Source organism: Dama dama, chromosome 5 (genome assembly GCF_033118175.1).
Source record: "Dama dama isolate Ldn47 chromosome 5, ASM3311817v1, whole genome shotgun sequence".
Lineage (NCBI taxonomy): Eukaryota > Metazoa > Chordata > Mammalia > Artiodactyla > Cervidae > Dama > Dama dama.
The window spans coordinates 95,398,177-95,419,011 of record NC_083685.1 but is presented as its reverse complement, the minus strand read 5'-3'; the positions used below and the strand labels follow the sequence as shown (position 1 = coordinate 95,419,011).

General features: G+C 47.8%; 1 protein-coding gene across 1 annotated transcript in view; it reads right to left on the bottom strand.

Annotated features, from left to right (window-relative positions):
* The window catches only part of PITPNM3 (PITPNM family member 3), a 95,603-nt gene that overhangs the window by 61,739 nt on the left and 13,029 nt on the right, over positions 1 to 20,835 (bottom strand). The window contains exons 2-3 of the mRNA XM_061143182.1: positions 15,800 to 15,895; positions 5,946 to 6,053 (exon numbers count right to left, since the gene is read on the bottom strand). Of these exons, the coding sequence (XP_060999165.1) occupies positions 5,946 to 6,053; positions 15,800 to 15,895 (204 nt within the window). The remainder of the gene's footprint in view (positions 1 to 5,945; positions 6,054 to 15,799; positions 15,896 to 20,835) is intronic.

The following is a 20,835-nucleotide window of genomic DNA, read 5'->3' as shown; positions in this document are numbered from 1 at the left end:
AGATAGCTGGGAATATGATTATGGATGCAGGCAAACTTGCATTCAAGTGAGAAGGCCAAATGAACACATACTGAGAAATGCAAAGACAGAAAATGATTATCAGCAGTTCCTACTTGAAAGAATGACTTGAGGAGTTGTTTCAGTTAACAGAAGAAGTAAATCCAAGAGGAAGTCATGGAATTTAAGAAGCAGCAGTAAAAACTATACGTTAAAAAGGATGAATTTACCTAATGTAAATCATCCCTCAGTACACTTAACTGAGAAGAATGAGGAGGAAGGGGGAGGGAGAAGGATGAGAGGAGAATGGGGGAGTGGATTACAGCATCACAGTTGAGATCAAACAAGCCTGGATCACTCTTGCCACTCAGCATCTATCTGAAGATCTGGTGCAATGCAATGAATAATAAAAATAAGTAAGCTGGCTAAATATTGGCAAGGATATAACTGTTGAGATTTGTAAACAATCTGACACTCTCCCTAAAAAGAAAAAAACCCAAGAGAGTCAACTGACAAACTATTAGAGCTAATAAGAAAATTCAGCCAAGTGGCAGGAATTTAAGAGACAAATATTTCAAATCTATAGCAGACAAATCATTTATAACCATATTATAGGTAAAGCATTCCTAGAAACCAATAACCTGGGTTCAGTCCCTGGGTTGGGAAGATTCTCTAGAGAAGGGAACAGCTACCCACTCTAGTATTCTGGACTGGAGAATTCCATGGACTGTACAGTCCATAGGGTCACAAAGAGTTGTACATCACTTAGCGACTTTCACTTTCACTTTTAATAATAAAAAGACAATTCAATAGGAGATGAACAAAAGGCATAATTAAGAAACAGAAAAAAGAAAATAGTCAACACACTTACGAAGAGATGATCACCTCACTAGCCATCAAGTAAGTACAAAACAAGGAAATGTCTTCACCTGTCAATCAGGTACAATTTTAATGTTTGATAAGATTAAGTCTGGTGAGATTGTGGGAGAAATGGTTTACCTGATCCACAGCTGGATGTACATTCCCATGGCTCTTTTAGAAAACTGTTTAGCAGTATCTATTACAAGTTTCAACTGCTTATACTCTTCATGCATGGATCATTGTTTTAACGGTGAAAAATCCCAATGTCTATCACTGCACAGTGGTTAAATAAATTATGGTACATCTACTGTAGAGAATACTATAATACGGGTAAAAATAACAAGTCCCCCAAAAGAGTCAGTCTCAAAGACAGAAAGAACAACAAGGTCCTACTTTATAGCACAGGAAACTATATTCAGTATCCTGTGACAAGCCTTAATGGGAAAGAATATATATACATAACTGAGTCACCTTTCTGTACAGAAGAAATTAACACATTTTAAATCAACTATACTTCAATAAAATTTTTTTTAAAAAACACAAAATTCCTTTGGGGAAGCAGCAAAAAAAAAAAAAAAAAAAGCCATCCACAGACAGTGGGAGAAAACACTCACACATGAGTAATTAAAACTCTAAGCCCTTGCCACCTATGGGTGTAGGGTCTAAATTTACAACACTCATGTAGAATGGAAACAAACCTGTAAATTCAGCATATAAAATGTCCAAGATCAGTGAGATAGTCAGGTGCAGCAGAAACACAAAATCAATCTCTAGAAGGACATTTTCAAAAGCTGGGGGACACAAGAGTCCCATAAAAAAGAAAAGGGTGGGGTGCTGACCAGGATGAGTTCACAATAAAAAAATGAAGAAACAAACCTCATGGGGGACAGATAGCATGCATGCAGATACACACACACACAACGCACATACACATGTACATGCATGCACCAGAATTAGCACTCTCAAGAATTGGAGATAGCAGAGCAATCTGAACATGTCTATGCAACACAGGCTCTAAATGACTGAGAAGATCAAAGATGGGCTATAGAACATAATTAAGGTTCAGAAGGAAGAAGGTCAGCTCCATTTGGAATTTGTAGAATGGGAAGTGGTTTCAGGACATATAGGTGGAGCAAGTAGGGCACTCTTGAAAGTATGAGTCTGGAGCCCAAGGGGGAGGTCTTGGCTGGAGATGGATTTGGGGGTCATCACCAAGGGTAGCTGTGATGGCCAGGACATGAAGCATGAGCAGGGGGGTGTCTCTGGAGTGAGTCCTGCGTTTCAGGGCAGCAACATTGAAGGAGGCAGGGTGAGAGCTTGATCTATACCACCACATTTTTTTTTAATCGGAGGATCATTACAATATTGTGATGGCTTTTGCCATACATCAACATGAATTGGCATTAGGTATACATATGTTCCCTCCCTCTGAACCTCCCTCCCACCTCCCTCACCATCCCACCCCTCCAGGTTGTCACAGACCGCTGCGTCATATATCGAACTCCCACTGGCTATCTATTTTGCATATGGCAACGGATATGTTTCAATGCTATTCTCTCACATCATCCCACCCTCTCCTTCCCCCACTGTGTCCAAAATGTCTGTGTCTCCTTTGCTGCCCTGCAAGTGAGGACCGTCAGTGCTCTTTCTTGATTCCATATGTATGCGTTAATATACAGTATTTGTCTTTCTCTTTCCACCTTACTTCTTTCTGTATAAAAGGCTCTAGCTTCATCCACCTCATTAGAACTGACTCAAATTGGTTCCTTTTTATAGCTGAGTAATACTTCATTGTGTATACGTACCACAACTTCCTTATCCATTCATCTGTCGATGGACGTCTAGGTTGCTTCCATGTCCTAGCTATTGTAAATAGCTCTGCAATGAACACAGGGGTGCATGTGTCTTTTTCAATTCTGGTTACCTCAGGTATACCACCGATTTTGACTGTAGCCTTTTCCAGAGACTTCCTCTCCCCTAAAGAGTCCCCTGAGGCGCTCTCCTCAGGCCCCGGACTCAGCCTGTCTTACTACACTGTCGCCTTGACCACGACCCTCTTCCTCTGCTGTGAGCTCCTACAAGGACCACGAGGCCAGTCTGCTTGTCTTTATTTCCCCACCATCCTATGTTGAGCCCGTGTCTCGGCTCCAAAAGTGACTGTTGGAATGAATGAAATTGGCTCGTGTGCTCTGCAGTGCTGTGGGAATTCACATTGCGAGTCCACAGAGGGATGGGATTCAGAAGGAATGAAACAGGTTTCCCCTTCCTCATCCCCTCCTTCTCCCTCTCTCCTTCTTGCTCCCCGTTTCATACTGAGAGGAAACAGCATCAGTTCTCAGACTCAGGCAAGCAACTGTCTCGAATCCAACCTCTCATGAGCTCCACAAAGCATTTGCTAGAACTATATTTGTGCAAGACCTTTTACTCTTCTTCCCCATCCCACATTATAATGACCTGTCACTGAATGCACTTTGCAAGTATCAGCTCATTTAATGTGTACAATTTGTGTGCCAGCCCCATTCTGCAGATGGAGAAACCGAGGCTCGGAGAGGTGATGTGACTTTCCCGGCCACAAAGCCATGGAGTGGCAGGCAGGGCCAAGGTTCAAACCCAGACCTCTCAGTTTCCAGAGCTTCGGTTTCAGCCTCTCCCATCGACCTCCCTCGGCTTCCTCCTCCCCTGCCCTCCCAGCTCAAACTGCTTCTCACTCACCTCCTCCTTAGCTCACACTGCGTCTGAGTCACACATTCTTTGGCAGACAAGTACGGGCTGGGATGGGAGGGGATGGCCAGATGGGTGGTGAGTACAAGTCTGGGTTTGTCTTTTCATTGCTCCCAAACACCATCCTGGGGAAGCACTTGGAGGCCATGACCCCTTCTGGGCCCCTGCCAGGTTGTGGCGGTGGAGGAAAGAGCAGACCCAGGGTCTGTCTGCACATGTGTGGCTGGAGAGACAGGGAAATCGTCTCTGGCCTGGTCTTAGGGACCAGACTCAGAGCCCATCCTTTCTGTAAATGTGACAGTGGTCCAGGAGGGCCCTGCCTTTAAGACTCTGGGTTGCTTGGACCTGACTTTGCAGGGACTCAGAGCTGCCTTGCTGCTGTCGTTCAGTCAGTAAGTCATGTCCTGCTCTTTGAGGTCCCATGAACTGCAGCATGCCAGGCTTCCCTGGCAGGCTTCACTATTTCCCGGAGTTTGCTCAAACTCATGCCCATTGAGTCAATGATACCATCCAACCATCTCATCCTCTGTAGTCCCCTTCTTCTCCTGCCTTCAATCTTTCCCAGCATCAAGGTCTTTTCCAATGAGTCCATTCTTGGCACCAGGTAACCAAAGTATTGGAGCTTCAGCTTCAGCACCAGCCCTTCCAATGAATAATCAGGGTTGATCTCCTTTAGGATTGACTGGTTCGATCTTCTTGCTGTCTAAGAACTGCCCAGCTTGGTCCAGTTTTGGAGGTGAAGCCCTGGTCTCGGAATCAGGAGTCTAGCAATCTGAGGGTGATGCTGCTACTAGCTTTGAAGGACCTTGGGAAAGATTCAGCTTCTCTGAGCCTTGGGTGCTTCATTTGTAAAATGGAACAGTCATCCCAGGCCTATGCATTTCTCAGGATGGGCCACCTGCTTTGGGGAGGGCTCTGAACAGGGGAAGGAGGGATAGGGGGGTAAGAAAATGAAAAGATGCTGGGGCGAGATGGCCAGCACTAAGATGGTCATTCTCCTGGGCTGAAGCAGGACCATTTCACTGAATGCTTCCTGATTGGTAGCCCAGCCCAGACCATGACTGAGAAATTATGGGGTAAAGAGAGAAAGGAAAAGAGGAGATGGGGACGAGGGGAGTGGGAGGAGTGATATACTGGGGTCTGGAGGGACAGGAAAAGCTAACAGAAGCAGAGGCAGCCTGGATCCCAGATAGGGTTCTAGCCCCAGCTCTGCTCTTCACTCCTGTGTGACCATAATCAACCACAGCACCTCTCTGAGCCTCAGGTTCCCCACAAGTCAAACAATATTTTATGAACTCCTTGGTTCCATCCTTCACTTGCCTTTCAAAGCCTGGCTCTATAGGTTCAGTGTCAAGAACACTTCCTTGAGCTTCCTCTCTTGCCTCCTTCTAAAATTCCACCTCTCCCCTCTGACCCAATAACCCTCAGATTAAGGGTTGACCTCCACCCTCTATGTTTTGACTTACATTGCATCACATATCACAACACAGAAGCCTCAGTTAAATCACCTTTGGTACTTCCTGCATGCATGTGTGCTAAGTCGCTTCAGTCATGACTGACTCTGTAAGACCCTATAGACTAGAGCCCGCCAGGCTCCTCTGTCCATGGGATTCTCCAGGCAAGAATACTGGAGTGGCTTGCCATGCCCAGGAGATCTTCCCAACCCAGGGATCAAACCCATGTCTTTTATGTCTCCTGCATTGGCAGACAGATTCTTTACCACTAGTGCCACCTGGAAAGCCCATGGTCCTTTCTACCAAGCACATATACATAGTAGTTGCTCAATAAATATTCTGCTCATGGTGCTAACTGGTCAAATGGACAGGAGGGGTGGATGCCTGAAAAGATATGCCTGCTTTGCCTGCTGACTAAGCTCACGGTCAAAACTCCCCACCATAAAAAGGCTCTGGATTTATCCTCAGCCCCATCCTTCTTCAACAATTCAACCAAAGGAAGCAACAACTCCAACTGCTGCTCTTCTCCCCTGCCCATTCTCAAAGGCTCCTCCAGTGGTTACCCTTCCTTACCAGAAGATTCCAACAACATAGGCCTGGCAGTCCTAGGAGCCGGGACCCCACCACCTGCCCTTAACTACCCATCCTCCTGAATGATCATTCAATGGACAAAGGAAGCTCTGTTGAAGTATCCTAGAGCTTTTCTGCCATAGAAAACCCTGCAGAAGTCCCCATGAGCATTCCTGCAGGTCACAGATTTCAGGGGTTTTAGGTGAAGTCCCAAGAGAGACAGATGACTCTTAACAGAAAACCCAGGTTCTAGCCCCAAATTGCCATCATTTTGACCCCCCACCACCACTCTCCAAAACACACATAGGTATACACCCAGACCTCAGAGGAGCAGAATCTCACCTTGATGCTCCTCCAGTTTCCCCATGGTCTCCATCTGCTCCACCAGGTCATTTGAATTCCACTGGCTCATCCCGATAAGGATGGCATTCTTCCCTTCAGCCACCTCCTCTGTGGAAAGAAGCAGAGACGGGCGTGAACAGGCAAGGCTGTGTAGAGGTAGCCCTAACAGGAGCTTATATCTCAAAGGAGTGTTTATTTCTTCCTATGAGTTGAAGTAGATTTCAACTATTGAAGGTGTCTGTAGTTACAGACAGGTATAAGACATGCAGAAATTTTTCATTGCAAGAATGCATTGTTGTACCCTACAGGACTTCCATGTTACAGTAAAAGAAAGTAACAAAGAAACAGTTATGAGAGAGACTGAAAATTCATAGAAGTCTGCATTCCTAGCACTAAGAGTGGTATTTCTTGAAAAATAGTGTGTTTGGGAAGAAAAAGCAAAGCCCTGGAATTTCCCTGGTGGTCCAGGGGTTAAGAATCTGCCTTTCCATGCAGGAGACTCAGGTTTGATCCCTGGTCCGGGAACTAAGATCCCTCATGCTGAGGAGCAACTAAACCCACGCACCAAAACTATGGCACCCCCATGCTCTGGAGCCCGTATGCCACAGCTGGAGAGAAGACCTTGTCTCACAATGAAGACCCCACACTGCGGAATGAAAGATCCCATGTGCCGCAGGTAAGACCCAATGCAGTAAAAAATAAACACGTTAATTTTTAAAAAGAAAAGAAAAAGCAAAGCCTTGCCACTGGGTAGCAGTTTTTCTTTCAGTGAGTTACCGGACTTCTCTGAGCCTCAGTTTTCCCATCAGTAAAATGGGACTGGCAACATCTAATCATAGAGCTGTTGTGAAGATTAAAGGAGATAATGAATATAAAGGTCTTGGTGCATAGGGGGCTGTTTATAGATGGGAGATGTTAAGGACATTTCTTCACACAAGGCGGGAGATGCCATCAGTATTTGAGCATAACAAGATTTGGGTGGGGTCGGAGCAGCTTTGGAATAACTGAGAAGGCAGAAGACTTCTGCCTCTAAGCCTTGAGCTACATGGAAACTTTAACCCACATCTCAACTTTATGAACCTCTTAATGTTTCCATCCTCCCTTTAGTCCTCCCCTCAACCCTGTCTCTACTCTTGTCCTTTCCTGGTCTGAAAGGACAGGAATTGGTGAATTAGAGGTGAATCAGAGGAATTGGTGAGGTCATATTCCCTAACCACACTGAATACCAGCCCCTGGGTCCTACATATCAACTACACACATCTGGTGCAGTCTCTCTTCTCAATAAGGGACATTTCCTCGAGAATAAACCACAGGAATGACCCTACCCTCTCTTTAAAGAGTAAAGCCTTCCTGGTAAAGAGCTTTGCGCTTTTACTCATAGAACAGACATTAAAGGGTACTGAGAAGAATCCTCAAGCTCATCGTAACCGAGAAAAAACGGGTCTGATCTGACCCATTTCACTGCCAAAGAACTTCACAGAGCAGATGGAACCAATATGGCAGATCTGAAACTTGGGGAGCTGTCCAGAGTTCTGAATCCATAATCTATACCCCATTTCAGGCTGCAACACTTCCCCTTCCTGTCTTACTTGACATGTTTATTTGATCTATTTAATGACATTTATCAAATCTTTACTATGCATTGAGATTGTCATGTGCTTTACAAATATTAATTCATTTCATTCTCATAACAATGCTAAAAAGATAAAATTCTTATTATTTCCATTTTATAGACAAGGAGCATGGAATAGTTCAGTAACTTGCTGAAGATCACTGGCTAGAGCCAGGATTTAAACCCGGATATACTATTTCAAGAGTCCTTAAATCCTGCCTTCCTGATGGCTTGCCCTGGACATCCTGTATTGGCAGCCCAAGTGCCACACACACCCAATTTCCTGAGCCTGGGGTGTTCCATCTGGGCATGGTTTACACCTGTGGGCTGCATTGTGTTCTGGGAAGAACTCTGACTGAGTTTCAGTCCTGAGTAGCTCCAAGTGAACCCGTGCCTTTACAGATGGCCCTCAACTGTTCCTGTTTTCTTATCTCTTAAGTGGGAATAACACTCTGGTTCTACAACTCTTTCTAGCAAGCTTTCATGAGAACAAATGACATAGTAAATTTGAAAAGTCTATGCAAGTCAAAATGCTGTAAACAAATATCAGGTAGCATTAATATTGGGGAAGCAGGACCACCGGGGGTTTAAGAGTTCTATTCTGGAGTTAGATTGACTCTTTTCAATCCTGGATGCACCATCTGCTAGTGATCTGACCTTGGACAGTAACCTAGGCTTCATGAGCCTCCATTTCCTCATCCATAAAATGATATCATGGTAATGCCCATGTCATAGGATTTCTGTGAGGACTAAATAAGATAATGAAGGTAAAGAGTCAGTAAGCATCAGTAGCACACAGTAGGAGCACAGATGTGGATAAAAGCGCGGGAAGATGAGGTACCACCCCTCTCACCATCAGAGCATGCAGTGTTCTGCTCCAACACTTAGTTCTGCTGCTGTCTGACCCTAGGTCTTTCTGTCCCAGTTCCACAGTGGAGGCATCAGGGCCAGCCCGTAACCCACCTTGAGTGCCTATGTCTCCTGGCTCAGTGACCCAATCACACAGCTGTCTGCTTGTTCATTTAATATTCATCCTACAATGAATGGATTCTTGAGCAGTGCTATATGCCATGTGAGATGTGACCTCCATCCTGGAGGAAATCAGTTTAGTGGAAAAAAAAAAAACCACATGGGAAACTGACACAGTCAGGTGAGCAAGCTGGGGCTCCTGGTCTAGTGCTGGGTATATAGCAGGTGCTCACACATCCTAGCTTCCAGTTCTTCTGCCATGCATGATCCCTATCTCAGGCTGTCTGTGATGCTATCAGAACCCCGAGGTTCTGAGGCTGAGCGTGCACCATCCTTGGCATCTTTCCCCCTCTTCCTATTTACCTACCTGACCGCCTCCATCTTTCCCTCGTGGTCTTCTATCTGTCTTTCTAGGAAATGCATCTCCTCTCAGACTCCCCATGGTCCTCTCTGCTTGATGTCTGTCCCCTTCCCACAATCTCTGTCCCTCTGGGTCCTCATGTTTCTCTGTCTCAGGCTGTCTGGCATGTGTGTCCCTTCCCTTAGGCCTCCATCATGATGGCTCTTGGCACTTGATCTGTCTCTATCCCAGAACCTCTCTCCTCTCTCTGGGGAGATGTGTCTCTTTCTTGTCCTCTCTCCCTCTCTGGGTTTCTCTTTCTCTCTCTGGGTGCCTGCCCCTCAGGATCTCTCTGTCTCTGCGGGTGTCTGACCTCACTCTCTCCTTCTGGGTCACTGTCTCTCTTTCAGCTCTCTTGGTGTGTCTGTTTGTGTATCTGCATTCTTGCGTGTGTGTGCGTGTGTGTGTCTGTGTCCTTCTCTCCCATCCTGACTGAGTCTTGCCCTCTCTCCCTCTCTGCTTTCTCGTATTTTCCCTGGCTCCCTGGCAGTCTCTGCACGCTGCCCCCCACAACCCATCCCTGTCTCTCCAGCAGCTCCCCCAGCTTGCAGACAAGCTCTCTCTCCCTCTCCAGGCCAGTCCTCTGCCCCTGCTCTCAACATTCAGCCTTAGATCTTCAGTCTGGCAACAATGGGCTTGTCCCCTGAGTGGAAGCAAGAAACGCATACGCACACACCAACACACACACACACACACACACACACATACACGGAAATAGCAGCCAAGAAAGCTCCTTTTAGAGTCCTTTAGACAAACCAGGGAGCCATGTGCCTCAGCCCTGAGCCTCCGCTCTATTTCCCTTCATTGTAGTACAAGCTCCCAACAGAGGCCATGAGGCCACAAAGGGCCTGTTCAGACAAAATCCTGGTTATTGATTTCACTTTTCAACTACTGATGACTGCTCCCTGCATGCCAGTTCCCAGCCCTGGTGACCTCTGGTGTGGACACGGGTTTTGCGTGTACTTCACTGCTAGTGAACCCCAGTCCCTGCCCTGTCTAGGTGCCAGGCTCAGCCTCACCCCCCAGCACCATGACCCTGGCCCTGACCCCAGACTGACACCACCCCTGGCCAGAGCCTGGATACAGCCAAGGCCTTTCTTCCCGCCTTGGGGCTTCTGTGTCTGCTGGACCCTCAGGACTTCAGAGCGGGGAATCTCCTTGCCCTGTTCCAGGGCAGGCTTCACCTCCAGCTCATGGAGCCCAGGGCTCGGTCACTTCCCACCATCGGCTGGTGCAGTTCCCTCTACCACTCCTTGCCACAGACCCACAGGCCAGTCTTTCCAAGGACCTAGATATGCACTGCTCTGAGGCCTCTGGGACACGTGATCACTAACCTCCCCCGCTGTTGAATGTTTGCTCCAATCCCCCACCTGCAGCCATACCATCACCCTCTCTTCATCACATGGGGGTCCCCACTCAGCCCATTCCCAGAAGCCTTTGGGGCAGCTCCTTGGCATCTGCTTCTCTACTTCCCCTCCTCCAATGAAAGAGAGGGTCAGGGGTCAGCAACACACCCGGGCTTTACATCTCTGGGGGCTTCTTTATCCAGCTTCTGACAGCAACATCCTCCACTCCACCCATGAGACAAGCCCTGTACCCGTGCCACGCTCCAGAGGAGGGACCTGGAGACCAAGACTCGGGACACGCCTGAGGCCAGACAGCAGCCAGTCAGTGCCCCAACCCTGAGGAGAACCTGGCTGCTCTGAACCCAGACAACCTGTACCACTTTCCTCTGCTCCCAGAGATGCTGAGTTCTGAGTCTCCCTCCTGGAGGAGGAGCAGGGGTACCCAAGGCCACCCCAGAAACATATCCGGAAGGTACTGGGCTGGTCTGTCCTCACACAGAGCACTAAGCTGGTGCCCCCTTGCTCACTCGGGCCGCATCAGCCTTCCAACTCACCGCTCCGAGCAAAGCCTTGCACTGCCGCCCCCACTGCCCAGAACACTGCCCCAGATCCCCACACGGCTCATTTCTTGTTATTCAGCTCTCAGCTCAAGGCTACATCCTCTGGGGACCTCCCACTCACTCAGTCACTCTATCACAGTCCCATATGTTATATTAGGGGGCGGGGGTGCCTCCATTTTTCTAACAGCATTTGACACTCAATAAACTACTCATATTTAAAATGTACAGTTTGAGAATTCCCTGGCATTCCAGTGATTAGGACTTGGCGCTTTCACTGCCAGGGGCCCAGGTTTAATCCTTGGTCAGGGAACTAAGATCCTATAAGCGGCACAGGATAACCAAAAAAAAAAAAAGTACAATTTGATAAGTTTTGACATTTGTGCACACCCAGGAAGCCATCACCCCAATCAAGATAGCGTACACATATTCATCACCCTCAGAAGTTTTCTCCTATCCCTTTTGACCCCTCCTCCCCGTCCCCAGGTGACCATAGATCTGCTCCTGTTGCTATGGACTTGTTTGCATTTTTCCAGAGTTTTCTATAAATGGAACTATAGTATGCACTCTTTCTCAGCCTGACGCTTTTGCCTCCCCATGATTACTTTGAGATTCATCCATGTCGTTGGGTGTATCAGTTCATTCCTTTCTTGTCGGCGAGACTGAACACATGGATGTGTTACCATTTGTTTATCCGTTCACCCATTGATATACATTTGGGTTGTTTTTACTTTGAGGCCATCATAAACAAAGCATTGACATGAACATTCAGGGACACATCTTTAGGTGGGCATATGTTTGCTTTCCTTTTGGGTAAATACCTAGGGGTGGAAAGGTACTTAATGATGATCAAGTTTTTAAGAAGCTGCAATCTGTTTTCTGAAATGGCTGTCCCATTGTACACCCTCCCCCAGCAGAGTCTGAATGTCCCAATTCTCCACATTCTCATCAGTTGTCGTAATTAACCATTTAAACAGGTATGAGGCAGTATCTCATTGTAGCTTTAGTTTGTATTTTCCTAATAACTAATGATAGTGAACATATTTTCATTTTTTTCACCTTTCGTTTTTCATTCATCTACCTTCTTTGCTGATATGTCTGTTCCTTTGCGTTATTTTATTTATGGAACTTATCCATAGAACTCACTTGCATTCCCATCCATCATCACTAAACTGTACAGTCCAGGGAACTTCTCTGGAGTCCTGTGGACTCCATGCGCCCTATGCAGAGGGCATGGGTTTGACCCTCGGTTGGGAAACTTATATCCTGTGTGTCATACAGCATGACAGAAATAATAAACAAATGAACTGTAAGTTCTATGGGGGCCAAGATGGGGTCTACTTGCCCTGTGTCCCCTACAGGGAATACTGCCTGGTACTTGATGGACAGATGCTCAGTAATTACTTGAGAGAGGGAATGAGTGACTCTGAATTCTAGCCCCTGCTCTGCCTCTTTGTGTGACCCTGACCACGTTTCCCAGTTCTCTGGCCTCCGTTTTCCAGCCTGTAAAATAGAGTGGGGGTGTTGAACTCAAAGACCTTGAGGACCCCCAGCCCTGACATGATCTGGGTTTGAGGCATGTCACTTCTTGGCCACCATGGGTTTCCCCTCACTCTGCACTCCAACCTTGCCATGGCTGCCCAGCTCTCCTTGGACTCTGTCAACTGGATAGGGTATGGAGCCTCTTGTGTCAGGGCACCTGGACCCCATCACCCACCCTGCAGCATGCAGTGAGAGGTACCAGCAACCCTGAGGCCCCACGCCTGCTGCCATGGTCCAGGGAGTCAGCATCTCGCCCAGGGGTTGCTATAGACCCAGAGAGCTCCACAGTCCTGAGTGACTGCCCCCTAGTCCCTCCCCTTCCTTACACACACAACCAGAGCCCCCCAGAGCCTAAGAGTCTCTCCTTGCTACCAGACCATGATCCATGAGGATCTGCCATCCCCCCTGGTAAACCCTAGTGCTGGACCAATGGGCTGGAGCTTGAGGGAGAAAGAGAGGGAGGAGGGCCCCGTCTTCATTAATAAGTCAAAGAAAAAGGCCTGGCCTGGACACTAAGCTCCTGGCTCCAGCCCCTCTGCTCCCACCTTGATGTGTGATCTGGACAGGCCCCTTCCCTGCTCTGGCCTCTGTTCCTGACAGTGTGGCTCCATCGCAAGGGGAGGTGGAACCATAGAGGCAGCAGGATGCAGGTGGGGCCGAGACCACGACCAGGTCAGGCTCAAGCCTCAGCCCGGGTTGGAGGAAAGAGGCAGGGAGGCAACCCTTCAGAGCATGCCCAGAAAGCCGGACGGACACCCACGGCTGGACCCTCAATGCTGAGAGAGCTGGCCGGGTTGGCCTGAGTCAGCTCCTGGGAACAGAGAAGGAGGCTGGCTTCGCCTCTTACTGCCCCGAGCCAAGGAAACATGCAGAGGCCTTGCCCCGGGGACACCTCAGGGAACAGACAGGAGGTGGGGAGTTGGCAACTCAGAACTGAGGAAGGTTCCAGCAGCCTGTGGGCGGACCGTGCAACTGAAAGCTACAGATGCTCTGGGAGAGGTGACCTAGGAAGGGGAGAGCAGAGACGTGAGGTTCAGAGTCCGGTAGGCAGTGCTAAGAGGTGGAAGTCAGGCAAAGGGGCAGGAGAGTCTGCAATCCTGGGGTAGTGGAAAGAAAGAAAGATGGAGGAGGTGAGGACAGCGGGGAGGAGTTGAGATGAAGGAAGAGAAGGCGGGACCACTCGTAAGAGAGGCATGAGAAATGAGGCCAACTTGGGAGCTGCAGACAGAGCAGTGAGACAGTGGGAGCAGAGGACAGAATGCTGAGGGTCCACAGGGGAGGGCAGCAGGATGGAGCCACAGCCTCTCAGAGGGAAGACAGGTGTGCGGGCCGTTGGGATGGAGGTGGAGCTGACCGGCGCCTCGCGCAGATGCCTCCCGCTGTGAGCCATCCTCGTCATCTGGGAATGCAGAGCCCTGATGAACTGCAAAAATATTTTAAATGAAAGTGTTCTGAGCGTCAAAATATTGAAGCCGTTGTTGTCACACTGTGGGTTAGTTGCTATGGAGAAAGTCAGCCCCGGCTGCCACTCCAAGCAGACACCAATGGGAGACAGGAAAGAAGCCCCAAATGGGCTGGTGTGGGGCTGGCATCAGGGAGGGAACTTGGCACCCAGAGTCAAGAATGGGGGAGACTCAGGCTGGAACAACATCCCAACACCAACCCCACTGTGATTCCTCCCCAAATCACCTGAACTGAATATAGTCTCCATTTCTGGAGGCACAGAGCTGATAGGGAAACTGAGGCCCAGGGCAGGTGACAGACTTGCCCGGCATCACAGAACAAGTCAATGGCATGTTCTGTGATGCCAAGTTCCAACTGTCTGAGACCATGATCCAACTGTCCTGCTCTGAGCACAGAGGTCTTCCCAGCACATGCTGTGTTTCTCTTTTCAAGACCCCATTCAGCCAGGCATTTCAAAGCTGGTTCTATCTCAGGAGTAAGTCAATCCCCCAAATACAGTGACTTCCCAGAGGGGAGCTGAACTGGCCAAGCAAGACTTGAGGACCCTCCTAGACTGGGGACCCTCCTAGGCTTGTGGGTCTCACCCACCCCTGGACAGTTCAGGAGCACAGCTGGGAGGGTCCTCTCTCCTGAATTCCAGGCAGACTGCCTCCCACTGGTCCCCACACCTGCCCTGCCCATCTCCATCTCTGAGACTGTGCTCAGGTCGATCTCAGCCTGAAATGCCCACCCAATTTAGTGCCCTCTTCTCCAATCCTTATAAGGATTTTACAAAGAGTTTTTTTGGAGGTAGACCATTTTTTTTTTTTTTTAAGTCTTAGTTGAATTTGTTACAGTATTGCTTCTGTTTTATGTTTTGGATTTTTTGCCAAGGCACATGAGATCTTAGTTCCCCGACCAGGGATCGAACCTGCATGCCCTGCATTGGAAGGCGAAGTCTTAACCACTGGATCACCAGGGAAGTCCCCCTTATGATGCTTCTTGTTTTTCTGTCCTCACTTACATAGTGCCCCTTGCTACATCTGGTGTGCTGGCCAAGCAGCCAGCACTGAAATGCAGAGCTGATATATCCTCCCCTCCGCCATCTCTCCCCTGAACGTCTGCTATAATCCTTCTAACTGGTCTCCATCTCCACTCCAGCTCCCCCTCCCATCTGTAGGCTGACCTGGCATGTTACCTACCAGGTCACACATAGTCTCATCTCTCTTCTCCCCCAGCACACAGGCCTCCTTCAGTTCCTGGAAGGCCCCATCCTTCCTGCTTCAGCACCATCATACCTGCTATGTCCTCTGCCTAAGGCTCTTTCCTCTTCACCTAGCCAATCTTACCCTCAGTTCTACAGAAAGGATGTTAAGGACCTCCACCCTAAATTAGATATCCCCATCATCACTCTACTAACATTTGATTCTTCTTATTAAGAGGTATTTTTCCCTATTTGGGGTTTTTGTTAGTATGTATGTTTATTTGGTTTTGCCGGGTCTTAGCTGCAACAGGCAAAATCTTCCATCTTTATTGCAGCATGCAGGATCTTTAGTTGCAGCATGTGGAATCAGGTTCTCTGACCAGGGATTGAACCCGAGACCCCTGCATTGGGAACATCAGTCTGAGCCACTGCACCATCAGGGAAGTCCCTTATTCTCCATTTGTGATTGTATTTTCCTTCGTGTAATTGTTTGATGTTTGCCTCTCCCACTAGACTGTAAGCTTGACTAGGGCAGTGACCATGTCTGTTGGTTTACTGCAGTACCATGAGCACCTGAAATATTTGAGCAACTCAGTAAATATCTCAAAGAATGCGTGACAGGGTGCTAAGCTCCAGCCCTGGGGGAACGTACAGATTGGGCGATTATGAAGCAAGGAACTGCAGAGTCTGAGTGAAGAGAGATCAACTCCCAATAGCGCCCCTTCTTGGAGTTTCTAAAAAATGTCACCCAGCTATTGGTGGGAGGATGGGATTCACTCACCTCTAGCATCAAAGAATTCATCATCAGAGCTCTCCACCGAGTCGCTGAGGACATTTCGAAGGTGCCAGGGGGCACCACCACCCGGGGGAGGGCCACCTGCCAAAGAAAACACACTTGTTAGCCAAGCTTGCGACTGTGTCCTGGCATGAAGGAGGTAGACGCAGACCACCCCTGGACCAAGGTTTGGTCAGCATCCTGCACATCTCTGCCCTCTTGACTTCAAGTGCACTGCCCCTCACAGAGCCATCCCACTGCTACGCTTTCATTTAAGCCCCAAACACCTCTCTGAGATGGCTTGGCGGGGCAGGAACAAGGATGCCCATTTTACACACACCTGAACCAAGACCAGAGGCAGTTAAGAGACGTTGCCAAGGTGACACATGTATCAGGAAGCATCAAGTAAGTTTTGCTGTGTTCATAAAAGATCTTAAGACAATAACAGGGTCTTCCCTGATGGTCCACTGGTTAAGAATCCACCTCCCAGGGCAGGAGACTCAGGTTGGATCCCTGATTGGGGAACTAAGATCCCACCTGCCGTGGGGCAGATAAGCTCACACATTACAACTACTAAGCCCACGTGCTCTGGAACCCACATGCCACAACTAGAGAGAAGCCCTCGCACTGCAATGAAAGACATAGCCCAAAGTAAATGAATACATAATTAAATATTAAGACAATAATAGTTCATTTCTCACTCACACACAGGTAGGAAGGGGGCTCTGGCCACGGCAGTCACTCATAGCGGCCACCATATGATGCCAGCATCCCAAAAGGGGACTTCAAGGCTCTCAGAAGCAGGGGAGGAGAGCACAGAAAGTCATGCCCAGTCGTAAACACGTCTTCTCACATGCGACACACTTCTGCGCAGGTGTCATTGGCCAAAGCAAGTCACGTGGCCATGGCCAGCTTCAAGAGGGTGGAGGAGAGGAGAAGCTGACATTCTGATGGGCAGAAGTGATGTCTGCTGCACACGTGTGCAAACCAGGCTGGGACTGCAGCCTCCCCTGGGGAAAAAAGCCCCGAACTAAGAGAAGGGGGACCGGAACTTGTGTTCTGCCCCGTCTCTGCTACTTGCAACCTAGCGGCCACTCCCACTCTATAATGCAGCCTCAGTTTCTCGGTCTATAAAATATTAACAACAATCAATCCCAAGCTGGAAGGATCAGAAATAACGCATGCTCAGCGCCAGTATCTTGGGAGGCTCAGTGATGATGCCTACTATTATTATTAATACCTGCAGAGGCCAGGACGTAGGCTGGGGGGTATTCCAGAGCAGACAGCAACAGGCACATGCAGAGAATGTGGCCCCTGGGGGCCCCAAACTCAGCCCCAACCCACCTCCTGCCCCGGGACCAGGGGGAGGAAGGCCAGAGACACAGCTGGGTCAGGAGCCTCTCTCTCTCACCCCCCATTCTCAGGGCACTTTGGGACTCTCAGGAAACCAGCTGGCACCTGGCACATTCAGGAAGCCCTCCGACGGCTCCCAAGACACATGAAATACTGGAGACTGTGGATGAATCCCAGTCTAATTGTAAACACTAAAGCCATAAAAGTGTTAGGAGAAAATTGACCTGGTAATTTTCCCGAGGAAGTAATCAGAGTAGACAAAGATGGCAATAGACAGTTGATCATCTCAGTGTTCTGGTGATACCCACCAACCGGAAGAAATCCCAGTGTCCACCCACAGAGGACCAGATGTATATTCACATACAGTCACAAGGGAATTCTTTGCAGTTGGTAGAAAAATAAAGTAGCTCCTTATGTATTAACATGGAAAGATACCCACGGAGTATGGTTAAGAGAAAAAAAAAATGTACATGGGTCCCAGAACCATGTTTTTTTTTAATCCCATTTTTGAAAAATATACTCCTACTTGCATACTGAGGATATGTACCGCATGTTAGTTAAGAACTCAGGGTCTGAGGTTGGAAGAGGCCTAGATTCAAGCTCAGGCCCTCACCTCTTAGAGGCTATATGATGTCAGGTGAGCCTGCGCCTCAGTTTCACCAGCTACAAAGTGAGGAAAGTTCATACCTGCCCCCACGAGCTTGTTGGAAGAATGAAATAAAATACACTGAAGTACTTAGCACAGGGCCTAGCACATAGCAAGTGCTCACAATGATAATTATTATATAATTATACTTACAAATGCTCTAAAATGTCTGGAAGGACAAGCACCAAACATCAATAGGGATTACCTCTACAGAGCAAAATTTAATAAGAAGAGGCAGGGAAAACTCCATGTTTACACTACACATATAACTTCATATGACCGTTAATTTTATAAATTCATCTTATCAGTGCTAAGACGTGCATTTTTTTCCACACTTCAACAGCTTTAAAACTAGGGTGCGTCTTACGTGATGGCATGTCTTAATTTTGTTGGCATTGTTTATTCTTTCTTGGGGTATAGAAAATAGTGATGCATCTTACAATTGATTGCATCATAATTCAATGGAAGACAGTAAAATCACCCTGCACACAGGGTTTATCTTCCTCTGTTCAGCCCTGGCCATCTAGTACATGTGGCTTCTTGCATCAGCAATGCCCCTACTTCGGTTCCCTCATCTGTGCAATAAGCAACCTGACAGAGACTTTCCCCTGAAACTTTTCAACTTCGACTGATGCTTGAGGAGCTGATCTGGCACATCGTAGATGTAAATGAACCAGCGAGAGGTGGCATTCCCCCAGCCTTGGCTAGAACGCACCTCGTGACGCATTCCCCAGAAAACCTGCTGCAGCCTCAGCTCACCACACCCAGCTACCCTGCAGGATGCTGGCACCGTTCCCTGCCCTGAGCCCCGATCCCAGAACATAAACTGCTCCTGAAGGGAGAGGCCAGCACAGGTCAGCCCAGGGCCCCAGCCCTCCTGCCTGTCCTTCCTGCCCCACCCACCACAAACTCCCAAACACACACCCAGCTTGAGCTTCATGGCTTGAAGCCAAGCAAAAAGCATGTTCTGAAACACAGAAAAGGCAGAGATCATAGGGAAAACCAGCCTGGGAGTCACTTCTGGGTACAAATCTGGGTCTGCCCCCACACTCCCAGTGGGGACCCTCTAAGCTTTTCATTCTCATCCAACAGCATGGAGGGCATGACAGTCTGATCAGCAATTTCCTTCCTATGACCCCGGATTTATTGCAAGGGAGTTGGAAGAATCCAGACACCCCATAAGTGAGTATTTCTAACATGGCTATGGGACCGTTTCCCAAATGTATATGGGGGAAGTTCTGGCTAGTGAAATAAGATAAGAAAAAGAAATAAAAGGTATACTTATGAGAAAGGAAAAATAAAACTGCTTTTATTCTCAGATGGCATGATTGTTTATCTAGAAAACAGTAACTCTACAAAATCTACCAAAAAAAGAAACCAAAAACCCTACTGGAACTAATAATTGAGGATAGTAAGATGACAGGATAGAAAATCAAAATACAAAAGTCAGTTGCACTCCTGTATATCAGAAATGAACAACTGGAATTTGAAATTTGAAAAATAATACCATTTACAATAGCACCAAAATACAATAAAATAAAGAAGTGCATTAAATGTATGCGAAGATTTCTGTGGTTCAAAAAATACAATCACTTAAAATCCTTCCTGATTTTACATTAATTTTATATGTTTTCTCAATCAACAGATATTAAGGATATAAAGACTATCAGACATATGCTATGAATGTGCAAATATTCCTTGCTGTCAAAATCTATTCCATTTCTAAGAAAGCAAGAATCTGGACAGTCAGGACAGTCATATTAACCTCATCTATTTGGTCCCTGAGTTTTGTATGATGAACTGCAAGAGTTTAATTAGTGGTGGGTTCATCTAAAGATATATCTGTGTTGATTTGTTTCCTGAATTTAAATAGTGAAGGGTCAGCGAGAAGGGACTGGCTATGGTGGGCCTCCTACCCTTACAGTATCCACTTCACCCACGAACAAAGAAGGGCAATGGGATTCCTGTCAACCTTCGCCTCCTAAAGAGAGCTGGTGTAGAGCCTGAGAAAAAGAGGAGAGCTCTGGAATTTGTCCCTCCCTCACCACCCCCACCACATCCATCCTTGCAGGCCACCATCACCTTTGGTCATCGCAACACCCACACCATGTGATGGGCTGGACTTGGTGGGAGTCCCATTGGGGAGAGCCTGGAAGCAGGAAAGGCTGCAAGGAGCCTGGTTCAGCTCCATTTGAAGGAGATGTTCTTCCAGCTAGAGACGGGCAGAAAGGGAGTGGGGCTTTGGAGGTGTCAAAGGGAGCTGCCCATCCTGCAAGGCACTGTATTAGGTGCTGGGGACATCGAGGTGAATAAGAGGGATAGAGTGAGGCCCTCCCAAAGCTTACACTCTCAGGGGACAGAGGAGGCAGACCTAAAACAAGGAAGCAGCAATAATCCTTTCAGCAGTAGCAAGTGCTAGGAAGAAAGTAAAACCGTCCATTCCCACCTCCACTATGTCCTTTTTCCTCAAGTGTCTCTTACAGTGTCATCATAGCCTAGAGAACAGACAGGCATGAACGCGTGGATCTGTACATCCACCGAGGGATGATGACAAGGGCATTCGGCTCCACTGTCAAAAGAACTCTGTCACCTACTGAGTTATAAACACTGGACCAGTACTGTTTCTTCCACCTGAACCCTTCACCTGAGTGAGTCTCCTCTGTGGTCAATATCTACAGTTGATTTTCTCTTCAAAAAGCATCTTTTATCTGGTTTAGTGCTATCCTCTTTGTTTTCAAAATGCATACCTGCACTGGTTTTTAAATACGCACTCTAAGTTTGTTTAAACCTGCTACAGTCCTTCCCTCTTTGCAGACAGGCTGCTCAAAACGGCCTCTGGAAAGGTAGGTATTCAGTACGTAGGGGGATCTCAGTTATCTACCCTGGTGCAAAAAAGAACTTACAAGAACGGATCCTGCGGGCTTCCCTGGCAGCTCGCCTGCCAAGGCAGGAGACACAGGTTCAGCCCCTGGTCCAGGAAGATCCCACACTGCCATGGCACAATTGAGCCCATGTGCTACAACTACTGAGTCTATGCTCTAGA